This window comes from Eptatretus burgeri, chromosome 7 (genome assembly GCF_056783735.1).
Source record: "Eptatretus burgeri isolate ZD-2024b chromosome 7, Ebu_testis_v1, whole genome shotgun sequence".
NCBI classification, from domain to species: Eukaryota; Metazoa; Chordata; class Myxini; order Myxiniformes; family Myxinidae; genus Eptatretus; species Eptatretus burgeri.
Genome location: NC_140967.1, coordinates 80128104 through 80145236, shown reverse-complemented (window position 1 = coordinate 80145236; position 17133 = coordinate 80128104). Strand labels below are relative to the sequence as shown.

Here is a 17133-nt window from a genome sequence, read left to right as displayed (position 1 = left end):
TTAATGATAATTATAGGTAAAATAGAGGCCTACTCAGAGGTCTTCTTGATTGAGAATAACTGATTGAATCATGAAGATGTTGTTCAATCAGGATGGCCTTCCAAGATTGAGCTTATAATCTGGATTTTGTTGAACCTGGTGCCAAATAGATCGTTTTCAGCTTTCCCAAGATGTAATACCATGTACCAATTTATCTGCTTGGTTTCCTCTGGATGATTTCAAGTGAAAAACTGCATTTGATGGAGTCTAACGCAGTGAAAATGAATTCAAGTATAGTATCAGTTTTTCTTTTTAAAATAAAAACCTAAAGGGCAACAATTTGCTGCTTTATTTTTTTCCTTTGGTGAATAAGATTCATGGATGAGCTTGTACCATATTGCATGTCAAACTGAGATGAGAATGAGAACATCAAACATGCCAATGCACTTCGTTGCTTCATTGTCTTTAACAATTTATGTGGATGTTTATTCACATTCACTTTCTTGTATTTTTCCCTCAAACAGAGAGGCCCGGCGTGTGGTGCTGCACAAAGGGTCTACCGGCCTGGGTTTCAACATCGTGGGTGGTGAAGATGGTGAAGGGATCTTTGTATCATACATTCTGGCTGGCGGACCAGCCGACTTGAGTGGAGAGCTGCGGAGAGGAGACCGCATCTTGTCGGTACGTCGTATACAAATGATACAGCCTCACTTGATGGGGCATTTTGACAACAAGAGATGTGTCCTTATGCTAAATACAGCGATGAAAACTGCTGCTATCACTATAGGGATGCTGTTGGTGTGTTATCCAAGCACCATCGTCATTTTCACTTTTAATTTTGCCTCAAAAGTCGTTCAAACTTTCAGCAGAAAATAATGAAACCAATTTTTCAAAAACTTCTATGTTTGGAATTTTTATTCAATGCATTAATAATGCCTTTTGTTATATACAATATTTATATGTGGCAATCTCATACCAATGATGGTTAATCAGCAGTCAGCAATAATGCATGGCATGTTTATATCTGGTTGGGAATAAATTCCCTTTTGCCTTTCCCTGAAACCATCGAGTTTACTATTTCAATGACTCCTCCAACGTTGTTTTTTTTTATATCAATTTGTATGGTTTTTATAGTATTTGCTCATTTACATTTTCATGATGATTTCAAATGGGTTTTCTTACGATTTCTGCTATTCCATATTGAAAGTTGCCATTTGCATCCATAATAACATAATGAAACGTCGATAACTAGAACGGCAGTCGGAAGAGCACATAACTCTGCCAGGCTGAATAAGTTACATTTTGTATCCACTGATAGGCTGGATCTGCATCCGGACTTTAACCAAAATTGAATCAGCTTGTTCTTGTCACCGACCCAACTCATCCACCAACTTTTGTCAAAATCTGACCATGTCGTTTTGAATTATCGTGCTATATGTCCTTTTTGGCTGAACGATCAATGGTAAAGAATCACTGAAAAATTCTCGTATCCATATCCGGATCTGGATCTTTACCAAAATCTAATCAATTTGTCCTTGTCACACACCCAACCTGTCCACCAATGGTTGAGGACGTGTTCAACACCCGGATTTTTTACAACTTAAATGGCCACCAGTCAACCAGACGGCTATCTTTGATTAGATCGCAAAATACAGTGAGGTGCACGTGTACGTCATCATATACTGTGCTTGTGCCAAGTTTGAACAAAATCGGACCATGCATTTCAAAGAAATGGTTGAGGACACATTTAAGTAACAAAATGGCCACCAGTCGGCCATCTTGGATCTCATCTCAAAAGAAAATGACGTGCAAATGTAAACCATCGTTTATTATCTACTTATCACAAAAACTAATGCTTATCACAACAATAACACAACAACTAATGCAGTTGTTGTGCCAGCTGTGACATTTTGTCAAAGACTAAATTTTGGTGCAATTTGCTGTGACCTGAAAACATTTATTCATCTCCAAAAAGTGATGCCAGGTGACAGAGGGTCAGGATTTGTGGTGGTGTTTAATTCGAGAAACATCTCACATGTGAAAAATCACAATTACGGAGTGATGCTCAAAATTGTTTTTTTATTGATTTATTTTTGAATGAAAGTAAAATTTAACAGAGTGGAAGTGAGATCTAGAAGGCCATGCTTTTTCGTTCCAACTGGGTCTGATTAGGAGGCATTAATCACGGTTTTTTCATCCATTTTAATTATTGGAATAAGAATTGGTGACTTGGAAAGAGGCGTGTATGTCATTGACTTTGAAAGAGGTGTGCGAGTGCGTGTGCACTTGGCTCTGGCCAATCCTGGTGACACCAACTACCATCACTCGAGGTATACTACTGTATATATAGTTCTACTGGTGCAGGAATTCAAGGAGTGAGTTCGAGCAGATCTTCCTGTTTGCTGCATGCTCATTCATTGGTGTTTATGCTGTTTGGTAGAATTGTAAAGATTTGAATGCTTTGGGCTCCACAGGTGAATGACATTGATCTTCGACACGCCACTCATGAGCAAGCTGCAATCGCACTAAAAGGCGCTGGGCAGGCTGTTGGCATTGTGGCACAATTTCGGCCTGAGGGTAAGTGATGGCACACACACGCACAGGGTGTGCACGGCACAGTCGCTAAAGAGTTATTTACACTGATTGTGGACGATGGAAGTTGGTTCGACATTAGGTTCAAAATATATCAACCTTGATCGGTGCTGGAAGTTGGAAACTCAGTGCTTTTTCAGGCCTTTTGTGGATTTCATTATTTTACTTCACCTGATGGGGACAGCTGCAATGCCACTGACAACATGGAGCTGCCAAACAGAAATTCTATGCAGTATCGATGCAATGGGCAAGCTGTTGAATTTGTTTCAAGCCATTTATTTCTTTTTTTCATTTCCTGAGGAATAGCTTCTGTCAGTTAATATGTTTCAGCAGCAACATTGCTGTTCCTGCCTTGCTACATCGTCCTCACATCTCAATAATTACCCCACGCATGTCGTGCAAAGCGGATTAAGCAATTTGTTCACTCTGTCTGTCACTCTGTTTCTATGATCGAGGAACTACTGAACTTCAATTTAATTATATATTGTGAACAGTGTAGAACACGAATCGGGACACCAAACCTGCAGTTTAGCAATACTTTGGTTCTGAATTTGGTAAATTGTACCGAATCTTGTCTCGGGCACACATGTACACCCACGGGATAGCAATTGCTTCAGTCTGTCTGCCTGTCTGGCAGTCAAACAAAATTGAAAATCATTCCAAATGAGAAACATTGATTTTTGGGATGTAATAAAGGACACAAAAACAGGCATGAATAATTCAATAAACATGGTAAATATGATGGTGTAAAAGAGGGTACATCAATGGCAGTAAGCTTCTGATTCAGTGTTTTTTTGTTTGTTTTTTCGACAGCCTTTAAAACTTTTATTTTAATTAAATTTAATTATACATTCGAACACTGCAGAACACAAATCGCCTTGTTTTTCATCACCAAAAACACTCAGTTTAGCAGGACCTGGACAAAATTTACGCCATCTCAATCAATCAAATTTGCTGCATGCTCTGAGAGCGGAGTAACAAAGGGATTCAAAAAACAGAGAGGGACGAGGCAGCACCGAGTCATACAACCAAAGAGATTCCTTCATCCAAAAGATCTATTTTGTGAATCTATTTTTCAAAGATCGTAACAAAATCGTCGGTTTCTTCAAGAAGAGTTGGCAGAAGGTTCAGCTCTGGACTGTTCCATTTGACCCATTGTCTTTGTTGCCATCACACCTGTTATTCAAAGTTCACAAACAAAGCTAATATAGATTATGCTCAAAAATGCAAGGCAAGAGTTGAAAAAAGCCTTCCCTTGTCCTTTGTCTTTTGACTGCTTCGGACAAGGTGTTCTATGAACTCTAGTTTCACTGGAATTGAAGACAAAGTAAAAACAATGATATAACAAATAAATCAAATAATAGTAAAAACAATGATAGCATTTAATTGACTTATAAATGTGTACTCCTGTGTCTACAATACAATGGAAGCTTTCTTGAATTCTACAAATTAATCATTGGTTTGGAAGGACACTTTGCTTTCTTTTAAATTGCCTTATTGCTGCTGTATAACTTCATTTTATTGAAAGTAATGCAATTGCATAAAGCAGAGTGAATTGGTGCTAGTCATGAACTGACAAAGGTGTAAAAGTGAATGAGCACAGAATGAATTAGCATTGGTTCTGCAGATAATTTATGTTAATGTTACCCAAGGACACATGGAATAGGTCCTGCATTCGATCCTTGAGGCAGGGGAGATAAAGCTTGCTTACCTTAGTTATTACATCATCTGAGAAACATCAGAGGAATGAATTTCAGCAGTGATATAAAGATTTTGTGCATGTTAATATGAGTTGCCTTACAAGGACCTTCAACACAGGATGAGATCATTTGGCCCACAAAGGCATGCACTATGATTGCCAAGCAATAGTTGTTTGTCCATGCTCTATCCTTTTTAAATGCCAAGCAAGGAAGCAGCATGTACCATTCTTAAAGTCCTTGGTATGACTCGGCCAGGGTTCAAACCACTCACCTCCCAGACTCGGAGCAGTCATGCTTACCATTATGCCACTGAGACTGGTTATGTTAAAGTTGATGATTTACTATGTATAATGCGCATTACACACAAAATAATGAATATTAAATAACATTAATAAAGATCAATTTGTGTTTGTATGTTTATTACCTCCACCATCAAAGGTGGATGGAGGTTATGTTTTCACCCCTGTTTGTTGGATTTCCTATATATGAGATATCCCTTGTTTTTGGGTTTTCCGGCTGTTTGTTTGTGTGTTTGTGTGTGTGTGTGTGTGTGTGTGTGTGTGTGTGTGTGTGTGTGTGTGTGTGTGTGTGTGTGTGTGTGTGTGTGTGTGTGTGTGTGTGTGTGTGTGTGTGTGTGTGTGTGTGTGTGTGTGTGTGTCTGCAACGCGAGGCTCCACAGCACGAACCATCAAACCGATTTCGATGAAACTTTGCCAGCAGGTGCAATATATACTGGGAATGTGCGCGTTTGAATTTCGTTGCCAAGCAACCACCCGTTGCTGTGCAGCGGCCGAAAAACCGCGTACAGTATTTTCAATACTTGTCCTTCAGTTTTGAATGTGGAGAAATGAGACTTCGGAATTAAACACTTCGAGATATTTAGAAAATTTTACTTGAGCCGATTTTTGATTGAGGTTTTATTTTTCAAATGGTAGTCCTTCAAAAATCGGGTGTCTATTTACCGTCATTTAAGGTGTGTATACAGTGTTTGTAAGGAACTACACTGTTGTTCCACCTTCGATCTTTCCTCGATCCAAACGTTATTGACCAAAGTGAAAAGGATCAAAAATAAATGGAATCACCGGCATTTCTGTCTTTGTGGATTTCTAATAATATGTTTATTTATTTACCGAAAATGATTCCACGATCCACACACCACCTTCAATTATTTATTTATTTACCGAAAACAATTCCACGATCCACACACCACCTTCAATTATTTATTTATTTCCCGAAAACAATTCCACAATCCACACACCACCTTCAATTATTTATTTATTTACCGAAAACAATTCCACGATCCACACACCACCTTCAATTATTTATTTATTTACCGAAAACGATTCCACGATCCACACACAACCTCCAATTATTCATTTATTTACCGAAAACGATTTCACGATCCACACACCACCTCCAATTATTTATTTATTTACCGAAAACAATTCCACGACCCACACACCACCTTCAATTATTTATTTATTTATTTATTTATTTACCGAAAACGATTCCACGACCCACACACCACCTCCAATTATTCATTTATTTACCGAAAACAATTGCACGACGCACACATCACCTTCAATTATTTATTTATTTATTTATTTATTTACCGAAACCCATTCCACCACCCCCACGCCACCTCCAATTATTTATTTATTTATTTATTTATTTTCCGAAAACGATTCCACGACCCACACACCACCTTCAATTATTTATTTATTTACCGAAAACAATTCCACGACCCACACACCACCTTCAATTATTTATTTATTTATTTACCAAAAACGATTCCACGACCCACACACCACCTCCAATTATTTATTTATTTATTTATTTATTTACCGAAAACGATTCTACGATCCACACACCATCTGCAATTATTTATTTCTTTACCGAAAACGATTCCCCACCCACACACCACCTCCAATTATTTATTTATTTACCGAAAACAATTCCACGATCCACACACCACCTTCAATTATTTATTTATTTTCTGAAACGATTCCATGACCCACACACCACCTCCAATTATTTATTTATTTTCCAAAAACAATTCCACGATCCACACCCCGCCTCCAATTATTTATTTATTTACCGAAAACAATTCCACGATCCACACACCACCTCCAATTATTTATTTATTTACCGAAAACAATTCCACGATCCACACACAACCTCCAATTATTCATTTATTTACCGAAAACAATTCCACGATCCACACACAACCTCCAATTATTCATTTATTTACCGAAAACGATTTCACGATCCACACACCACCTCCAATTATTTATTTATTTACCGAAAACAATTCCACGATCCACACACCACCTTCAATTATATATTTATTTTCTGAAACGATTCCATGACCCACACACCACCTCCAATTATTTATTTATTTTCCAAAAACAATTCCACGATCCACACACCACCTCCAATTATTTATTTATTTTCCAAAAACAATTCCACGATCCACACCCCGCCTCCAATTATTTATTTATTTACCGAAAACAATTCCACGATCCACACACCACCTCCAATTATTTATTTATTTACCGAAAACAATTCCACGGCCCACACACCACCTCCAATTATTTATTTACTGAAAACGATTCCACGACTCACACACCACCTCCAATTATTTATTTATTTTCCAAAAACAATTCCACGAACCACACACCACCTCCAATTATTTATTTATTCACCGAAAACGATTCCACGACCCACACACCACTTCCAATTACTTATTTATTTTCCGAAAACAATTCCACGACCCACACACCACCTCCAATTATTTATTTACCGAAAACGATTCCACGAACCACACACCACCTCCAATTATTTATTTATTTACAAAAACAATTCCACGACCCACACACCACCTCCAATTATTTATTTATTCACCGAAAACGATTCCAGGACCCACACACCACTTCCAATTATTTATTTATTTACCGAAAACAATTCCACGATCCACACTCTGCCTCCAATTATTTATTTATTTACCGAAAACAATTCCACGACCCACACACCACCTCCAATTATTTATTTATTTACCGAAAACAATTCCACGACCCGCACACCACCTCCAATTATTTATTTATTTGCCGAAAACAAATCCACGATCCACACACCACCTCCAATTATTCATTTATTTACCAAAAACGATTCCCCACCCACACACCACCTCCAATTATTTATTTATTTATCGAAAACGATTCCACGATCCACACACCACCTCCAATTATTCATTTATTTACGGAAAACGATTCCACGACCCACACACCACCTCCAATTATTTATTATTTAAAGTGGGAGTGGTGTAGGAAAGTGGGTGTGGCTTATAAAAAATATTGTGTGGCTCAGGAGGTGTGGTCAAACAAGAGCATTGAGAGAAGTTTATCGGGTTTTCCGTGTGTGCGTGTGTGTGTGTGTGTGTGTGTGTGTGTGTGTGTGTGTGTGTGTGTGTGTGTGTGTGTGTGTGTGTGTGTGTGTGTGTGTGTGTGTGTGTGTGTGTCTGCAACGCGAGGCTCCACAGCACAAACCAGCAAACCAATTATTTTTCAAATGGTAGTCCTTCAAAAATAAGGTGTCTATTTACCATCATTTTTTATGAGGAGTGCCAGTTGGCAAAATACGCAATCGGAAAAATCTTGCCAGGCAGAGGAACAATTGTATGTGAACCAACACGTCTTGGCAATGAATCTTCGTCGGTGGATCGGTCAGAATGAAAAGCATCGTATCCAGCGCTTCAATCCGAGCGAATCCCTCGTCGCCTACCGGCTTGTCTGTCCATTTGTTACTTGCAAAAATCGAAGATTTGTCAAGTATATTGGTTGCGTGCGTTATTCTTTCTGTCTGTTTGTTTTAATGTTTATCGCCTCCAGTCATCACATGGTGGAGTTTGTCATAAGCAAGAAGCCCATTGTTTTTGAGGTCAAAAAGTCATAATTGGCCAAAGGTCAACAAATTTACCAGATTTCTAAAATCCTCATTTTTATCGAATTGAAGAGAAATTTGAACAGGATTTGCACATTAGGTCACTGAATTTAACCACCAATTATTTTTGAGGTCATCATAGGCCAAAAGGTCAACATAGGCCGAATTTCTAAAATTGACAATTTTCATCCGATTGACTTGAAATTTGAAGAGGATTTACATGTCAGGTCACTAAATTCAACCAGCCAATTATCTTAGAGGTCAACATCGACCAAAGGGTCAACATAGGCCAAAGGTCAACAACTAAGGTGGAATTTCTAAAATCCTCAATTTTCATCCCATTGACTTGAAATTTGAAGAGGATTTGTATATCAAGTTACTGAATTCAACTACCAATTATTTTTGATATCAATATCGGGCAAAAGGTCAACACAGGCCAAATTTCTAAAATTGTCAATTTTCATCCGGTTGACTTTAAATTTTAAGAGGAGTTGCAAATTTGGTCAATGAATTCAACCACCAATTATTTTTGAGGTCATAATAGGCCAAAAAGGTCAGCATTGGCCAAAGGTCAACAACTTTGTCAAATTTATAAAATCCTCAATTTACATCCGATTGACTTGAAATGTGAAGAGGATTTATATTTTTGGTCACTGAATTCAACTAGACAATTATTTTTGAGCCTAACATGGACCAAAAAGGTGAACATGGGCCAAAGGTCAACAACTAAGGTAGTCTTTATAAAATCCTCAATTTTCATCCCATTGACTTGAAATTTCAAGAGGATTTGCATATCAGGGCACTGAATTCAACAAATAAATATTTTTAGGTCAACATTTGCCAAGAAGTCAACATAGGCCAAAAAGTGGATGTTCATTCCTAAAATTGTCAAGTTTCATCCATTTGATTTGAAAATTGAAGAGGATTTGTGTATTTTGTCATTGAATTCAACCACCAATTATTTTTGAGGTCAACATCAGCCAAAAGTGCAACATGGCCAAAGGTCAACAACTTTATCAAATGTATAAAATCCTCAATTTTCATCTGATTGATGAGAAATTTGAACAGAATTTGCATGTCAGGTCAGTGAACTCAACCAGCTAATTATTTTTTGAGGTCAACATGGACCAAAAGGTCAGCATAGGCCAAAGGTCTACAACATCGGTGAGATTTCTAAAATCTTCAATTTTCATTCGATTGGCTTGAAATTCGAAGAGGATTTGCATATCAGGTCACTGAATTCAACCACCAATTATTTTTGAGGTCAAATTTGTTTCATGGATTTCGCAAGTATTGTGTTATGCATGACATCTTTCTTGTTTGTTTGTTTATTTATGCTTCAAAAACTGAAAAGCTACTGAAACAAATCCAACCAAATTTTGCATGTTGCCTGAGGGTACCCAAAGTATGGTTTCTGTCAGGGTAGCATATCTGTGGGATGTGGCTCCGGGTGGTGAGAAGACACCATTTCTCACCATGTAAATGTGAATCATATAACCCCACCCAGTGGTATACTCTATTACATATCATCTTTTTATTGTACTTTATGAAGAAAGTTTGAAGCACATGATAATATTCATTCCAGTGATGTTGAAATCTGAGTGAGAAGAATTCTAAATTTTCAAAATGTTTCATTTCATTCATTTTAAGCAGGAGTTCAAACCAAAGCATGCAATAGTGAGCTTCACAGCAAAGCGGAAGTAATTTTTTTCTCATGCAATGTACAATATAAGCAGCAAGGATGGTTGATGAAGGTGATGTTAGCCGACCTCCAAGCAGATGGAAGATGACCTTGGGAAAATTATAGAGTGAATAGAGCAGAATATTTGAGAAGTACAACATGTTGTCTTTTCATTAAATCTATCAGCAAAATGATGGGTACTTTTGCTATAACATATAAATGTGAACATCACACAGATTTCAAGCAGAATTTATTTGCCCATCAGAAATGGCTTGATGTGATGACATGTCATACACTAAACAGTTTTTGACGTCTGTATGCAAGAGCACAAAATTGTTCCTTTTTTCCTCTGCCAAAGTTTGACGTAGGTTATATTTTCACCCCGTCTGTTTGTTTGTCTATTTGTCTGTCTGTCTGTCTGTCTGTTTGTCTGCCTGTGAGCAGGATATCTCAAAACACTGTGGACTGATTTGGATGAAACTTAATGGACAGGTCTGGTGTGTGACGAGGACGAATTGATTAGATTTTGATGAAGATCCAGATCCGGATCTAGATACTGGAATTTTTAAGTGATTCTTCACCATTGAGAGATAGGGCTAAAAATGATATATAGCACAATATCTCAAAAAGTTACAGTATGGACGGATTCGGACGAAACTTGGTGGACAGTTTGGGTGTGTGACAAGAACAAATTGATGATTTTTTGGTGAAGTTCCGAACTTGGATCCGAGGATTTCTTATTTATTTATTTATTTTTCTAAGTGATTCTTCCCCATTGAGAGATGGGGCCAAAAACGATATATAGCATGATATATCAAAAAGTTGTGGATGACTTATGATAAAATTTGGTGGATGATTTGGTTCGGTGACAAGGAGAAGCTGATTAGATTATGGTTACGGTCTGGATGCACATCCGGCCTATCAGTGGGATACAAAACATAAACTGTTCAGCCTGGCGGAAGTATGTGCTCTGCTGAATTCAATTCTAGTTTCTTAAAATATGTTCAGTCACATGCATGTGTATCTACACTCTACAGTATTGCAAATAATTTTGGAAACACAGAGTATATACACAAACAATGATTAATTGCACCTGAAAGATGTACATTATATAATACATACACAATGCATTTTTGCAGAATACAGTACATACAGAAACACAATGAGTATGTTATACAGTGAGTGCATTCATATTTGGTACGCAAGCCCTTTGCTTTAGATGGAGCACGACATCTTGTTTTCAAGCTCCGAAACAGTTCATGAATGTATGATTGCAATGTTGTTCTAAAAGAAACCTGTACACCTTGGCCACAACTCATCCAAGGTATTATTTGTTTGCTGTTTGACTTTCTCGGGATCCACACCCAGTGGGAGGGGTTATTAAAAATCATACTAAAATATGCCAAATCTGGGAGAATTATCCCATCTTTAATTGTGAGGGAATTAACCCGTCTGTAAAGACCGGTTCTTTGCCAGTCAATAGAAAAACATATCGCCTTGATGATGATCTTATCAGATTTTGTACAGGTTTAATCATCTTTATGAGCATTTTATTCAGTCTCCCTACATTCCAGATACTGTTTCACCACATTGACCATATGCTTGGAGTCATTGTCATGTTTAAAGGTAAATCCCAGCCCAATGAGACGTGCTCCTGTGGGAATAGCATGATGGATCAGAACCTGCCTCTACTTGACTGAAGTCAGTGTGCCTTTGATGTTATGTAAATCAAGCCTGTTGGCTGAGATGCAGCACCACACTTGTTTTGATACAGCCCCGTGCTTCATTGTTTAGGGTGCGCCAAGATAACATTTAAAAAAAAATCCAAATCACATTCATTGTTGTTCTGATTACGTAAAACTTCAGGAATATGTGCTACATTTTGTGTGACACTGGTGTACCAAATATCCGAGCAGTAACTTGCAAGACATCAGTTTGGCACTCGGTCGATAACATGCTCCAAATGTCCACCTCGGCACTGAATACTGATTTGAACATCATGGGCAAAGTTTCTGATTACGTGCTGACATTCGGAAATTTGGATGGATCTTACTCTCTCTGTGATTGCTCATTTCAGTTCAAAAATGCTTCTGAGGTTTGTCCTTGGACACGCTGTCATCACGATACCCCCAAAGATAAAATCTAGTCGGCTTAGATTTGGGGAATGTGGAGAACACTCGATGATGAAGCATCGGCCAATCACTCTCTCACCAAAGTGGCTTGTCATCCAGTCACGGGACTCATTTGTGGTGTGAGGGTTGCCCTATCCTGCTAATACCATTGTTCTCTCCAAAAGCTTCTCCCGTCACCAATAGCAGCCCAGAACTCATTCAACACTTTATTGTAGCGCTCAGAGTTGATGGTCATGGCATTACCATCCTCATTTTCAGAATAAAACTGCACAATGATGCCATGATTGCTCATTGCACACCAGGCTTTGTACTTGACTGAATGTAAGGGTCTCTGGTGAACCTCATCGCGTGGTACTGTGCCCCAATCAACATTGTTCCTTGACTTGACTTGGCCATTAAGCAAAAAGTGAGCTTTGTCAGAGAACCAAATGTCGTTGATAAAACCAGGCTCCTCCTCAATGTTCTCCACAAACTACCGAACCATTTTAAGATGCTTGTTTGATGTGGGTCCGTGAGTTTCGTGTCTGACTTGTATTCTGGATTTATAAAGTTTCATGTCATCATCAATAATCCTCCTCAGACTTGAGACTGTCATTCCAAGTTCTTGACTATGGCAGCTAAGCGACTTTTTTGGACTGTTTTCACCAGACTGTTGGACCTTTCAATGACCTCAGGAGTTCTCAGCAAAGGGCGTCGAGAATGAGTTGGTCTGTACGTTGTTTTTGAGTTTAAGTTGTGCACAGTTCCTTGCTCTCAACGTTTCTTCATCCATTTGCAAATTGTTTCCCACTGACTGGTGGACCTCTCTGCAGTTAAATTTTCTCTTTAACTTTCTTGGATGAAGGATTGTGTTTTGATGCAGAATTCTACAGAAAAAGCATTTTCGTCATTTGTCCAGGGCATCATTTTCTCCAGGACCTCAGCTCTCATTATCTGACATAATAGAGAAAAAAAATATGAAAAATATAACTGAGTATTTGGGGAGTTTTTTTTGCTGTTGTACATTGACTGTTATACCATTCCCCGTCTTGGAACAAACCACCATTGATTTTTGTCAAATCGTTTAAACTTGGACTCATCTGTAAAGAGCACCTCCTCCAGGTTCGGTCATCCCAATGTTTCAGTTATGATGCTTATTTGAGTCTTTTGCTTTGGCTGCATCTCTGCAGCAAAGGTTTGTTAGCACCTCCACATCCATTGGGACTACAGCACAAATGTGTATCTGCGTGTTCTTGAAGCACCGTTAACGCCCATCCTTTCAGGTCGGTCATTCGCAAGATATATCCAATGGATTTTTGTCTATATGAAGAGAACATACCCTGAAGGTCTTAATATGACTTTGGAGAGTTTGTATTTTCTTCTTTGGTCACTTTAATTATTATCAACAGTTTTGCATATCTGTCTTGCATACAGCTCCTGATGAAACATGAAGTTGGGCTGAAATCTGCCACATGGAGTTATCTTCATGAGCTAAGACTTTGATTTACAATTGCTTAATAGGTGGTACAAGCAGGTATCCGCAAACATTCTGCATAATGTAAAATGTGACTTCAAGTCCTCAACCCTCCTTCTCCCCCACCCAAAATCCTCAAGCCCCCTGCCCCCACTACAAGTCCTCAACACCCACCCCAAGTTCTCAATACCCATCTCCACTGTGGGTCCTCTAAGCCTCAATCACCTGCTCTCAACTCTCTGTTCCTTCTCTGCTCCCCTTCCCTCCCCCCTCCCCAACCTCAACTCTCTCTCCTCCCTTCCCCATTTCTTCCTGTTCTTCAAAGCACAAGGGCATTGTTACATCATTACATATTATTTATTCATTACCTCATTGAAATAGTTGAATATTGAGCTCATTCCCCTCCCCTATCCCCCTTATTATTGTTATGCCATCACCATCTTCATAGAAACCAATGGAAGAAACAATAGCATGGTTCCTCCAAGTCATGGTTTATTCCAGTCAAACCAACGTCCAATTCACAATCTCATGAGATATTTTTTTCAGTCGCCATCAACAAAGGCTAATTGGCTGGAGTTGAGGGATGTGATCTGGTCTTTAAACAACTGCATGCCTAAAGGGAAGGGTACATCCGGTGCAAACACTGGTGTGGCCACCTACTCACTACCCATCTTCTTCCACTGGTCATCCACAGTGTCCAATGGCATGAAGACCATTAGGCGAATCTCCCCGAAGTGTGGGTTCTTGTGCTGTGGCACAAGCCTGTAGATATATCTCAGCGTCACTTACCCCAAGAGCCATAGCCTGCAGCACAGTGCTACTGATGGGCACCATTCCTCCAGCCGGAACATGGATGGGCACGTTGTTCAGTCGCTCCCAGGTATTAACACAATTAGGGTACTCATAGTCACTTGACAGATATAGGGAAATTAGTTGAAGTTCTGTGGAATTGCCACTGTCAAGTGATTGTGAGTACCCTAATTGTGTTAATACCTGGGTGTGCTTAAAAAAAATTAAATATATTTTTTCACCATTAATATATTTTTCATGTGTTTTTTTCTCTCTGATTTCAGATAATGACAACTGAGGTCATGTAGAAAACGATTCCCTGGACAAATGACGAAAACGCTTCTTTGTAGAATTGTACATCGAAACGCAATCATTCGTCCAAACTCAAATTTAGTTAAACAGAAGATTCAATTGCAGAGACATCCCATGCAAAGAGAGAATAATCAAATGGACGAATACATTTTGAGAGCAAATAACTGTGCACAATTTAAACTCAAAATGAATGGAAAGACCAATTAATTCTGGATGTCCTTCACTGAGAACTTCTGAGGCCATTGATAGAGTCCAACAGTCAGTCGGAAACAATCCAAAAAAAAGTCCCTTCACCGTCGCAGTCAAGAACTTGGACGAACAGAGTCAAGTCTCAAGAGGATTCTTGATAATGACATGAAACTATATCCATACAGAATACAAGTCAGACACAAACTCACAGACCAACATCAGACAAGTGTCTTCAAATATGGCTCGGTGGTTTGTGGAGAAAATTGAGGAGCCTGGTTTTCACAAGGACATTTGGTTCTCTGACGAGGCTCACTTTTTGTTCAATGACCAAGTCAACTCGATGAACAATGTCTACTGGGACACATTACCATCCAATGAGGTTTGTCAGAGACCTTTACATTCAGTCAAGTGCACGGCCTCGTGTGCAATGAGCAGGTATGGCATTAATGCACTGTTTGTTTTTTGCACTGTTCAAAGCAAGCGTTTGTCCTTGTGCTCCACAGGTGATTTCCATACACATTGAGCTCACATTTCAATGTCTGTATTATGCTTTTACATATGTACTGACTTGGAGTTCATGGAGGCTCACTGCATTAACTTCGTCAAATATCCACAGTACTTGAAATTTATCAAGGCATCCTTTAATCATCATCCATGGACACTTGGACTTGTCCAAGATCTCAGTAAGATGGCTATCGCAAAACCTAAGCACTCAGGATTGACAGCAACACCAGTATATCATTGTCACAAGTTTTTAAAAAAATTCAATACAGATCCAGCGGACTTTATCAATCATCTGATAACTGGTGACGAAACATGGCACCTCCACCAATGGAATGATGAAACCAAATTGGAATCCATGCAATGGAGGCACAAGGGTTCAATGTCACCCAAAAACTTTGCAGCATCCTTCAACATGCCAGATCATGCTCTCGATTTTCTAGGATGCCAAGAGAATCCCGATCATTGAGTATTTGCCTCACAAAATTACAATCACAGATGATTATATTATACCAAGCTCATGCATAAACTGCAGCAGGCCATCAAGGACAAATGCTGAGGAATGTGGTCCAAGCATGTGATTCCCCTTCATGATAATGCTTCCGTTCATAAGGCCCATGTTGCACAGACAACAATTTATGACTGTGGCTTTGCATGAAAAGCTCTCATTCACCACTTTCACACCCCCCCCCCACTCCTTTTCCCCCACTGACATTCTGTACTTGTCCTAACTGCATGATTTCTGATTCACCAATTACACAAGGAACTGGCTAAGCAACGAAGGCGTAGCTGAAGGAGCAATCTGAACACTACCATTTTCCTGACCTAGATAGTTTGAAGGACAAACATGTTTGAAGGACATGATTCATCCCCAATCATGGCATTGCTCCAAAGGCCTTTGATGAGACAGCTGCTTTTGTTCAATTGACCATTTTTCCTGACCAGAATTCCACCAAATGGACAACCCTCTCTTTTGGACCTGGTGATGTCACACTTCCCCTCTCGGCTCACTCACTCTCCTACTTCTGTGAAGTCCTCACATCATGTCCTAGTTCTTACAAAAAAAAGAATTGATAAGGTTGTATTGCGATTTTGCCAATTCAGTTTCCCCATATCTAAAAAAAAAAAAAGTGAATTGGCCCAACTAAGCTCAGTTCTCCTTTGTCTCACCTTTTCCAATCCGATTTATTTTACATGAAATGGAGGCTCAAGGAAGAGCTCGATGGAAGAAGGTAAACAGCAATGCACTGACAGTGGGGCAACAAGTGGGGGAATCAACGAAGAGGAAAAGAGGAAGGGGAGGAAACACGAAAACAAACCCAAACTAGGCCCACAAGATTATGCATCCCTGACAAGGACACACAGCATAAAAATATTAACGGAAAGGCACTCTCGACCACCGACTACATTACATCAACAATTTCATACCAACGGTTAACAAATCCTGTTCAACAAAATTCTGGAGCAGATATCCATAGTTTCTGAAGACTGCCTCTTTGAGTGGAGAAGATTTCCTCTGGCTGTAAGGAAACCCAGAACCAGAAAGTTTTCGAGCTTTTCTTTTACTCCGATATCATTTCTTCCACCACTCAACTTTCCCTTTTGCACTGTCAGTATTTATGCTCCTCTTCTCTCTTTCTTTCAACTCTCCTCTGAGCCGAGATTCTGTATATAACAAGAATGACCACACTGTTGTCACAATCTGTGACACAAAATCAATTACTTAGATTTGGGGGGAGGGGGGGAGTTCCTCATCGTTAGTAACACTCGACCCAAACAAAGCTCATGGAAATCTGAAGCACCAAACCTGGGCAGTGCATCATCAGCAGAGGTCTACAGGCCTGATGTGCTCGGCCCACCAGAAAA

General features: G+C 39.2%; 1 protein-coding gene across 12 annotated transcripts in view; it reads left to right on the top strand.

Moving 5' to 3' along the window:
• The window catches only part of DLG2 (discs large MAGUK scaffold protein 2), a 652065-nt gene that overhangs the window by 487133 nt on the left and 147799 nt on the right, over nucleotides 1-17133 (top strand). For all 12 annotated transcript variants that reach the window (XR_015060299.1, XR_015060300.1, XM_085889199.1 and 9 more), the window contains 2 exons: nucleotides 504-660; nucleotides 2454-2556. Coding sequence is in view for 10 of the 12 variants with exons in the window: in XM_085889199.1 (XP_085745325.1) it covers nucleotides 504-660; nucleotides 2454-2556 (260 nt within the window). In the remaining 2 variants the exon portion in view is untranslated. The remainder of the gene's footprint in view (nucleotides 1-503; nucleotides 661-2453; nucleotides 2557-17133) is intronic.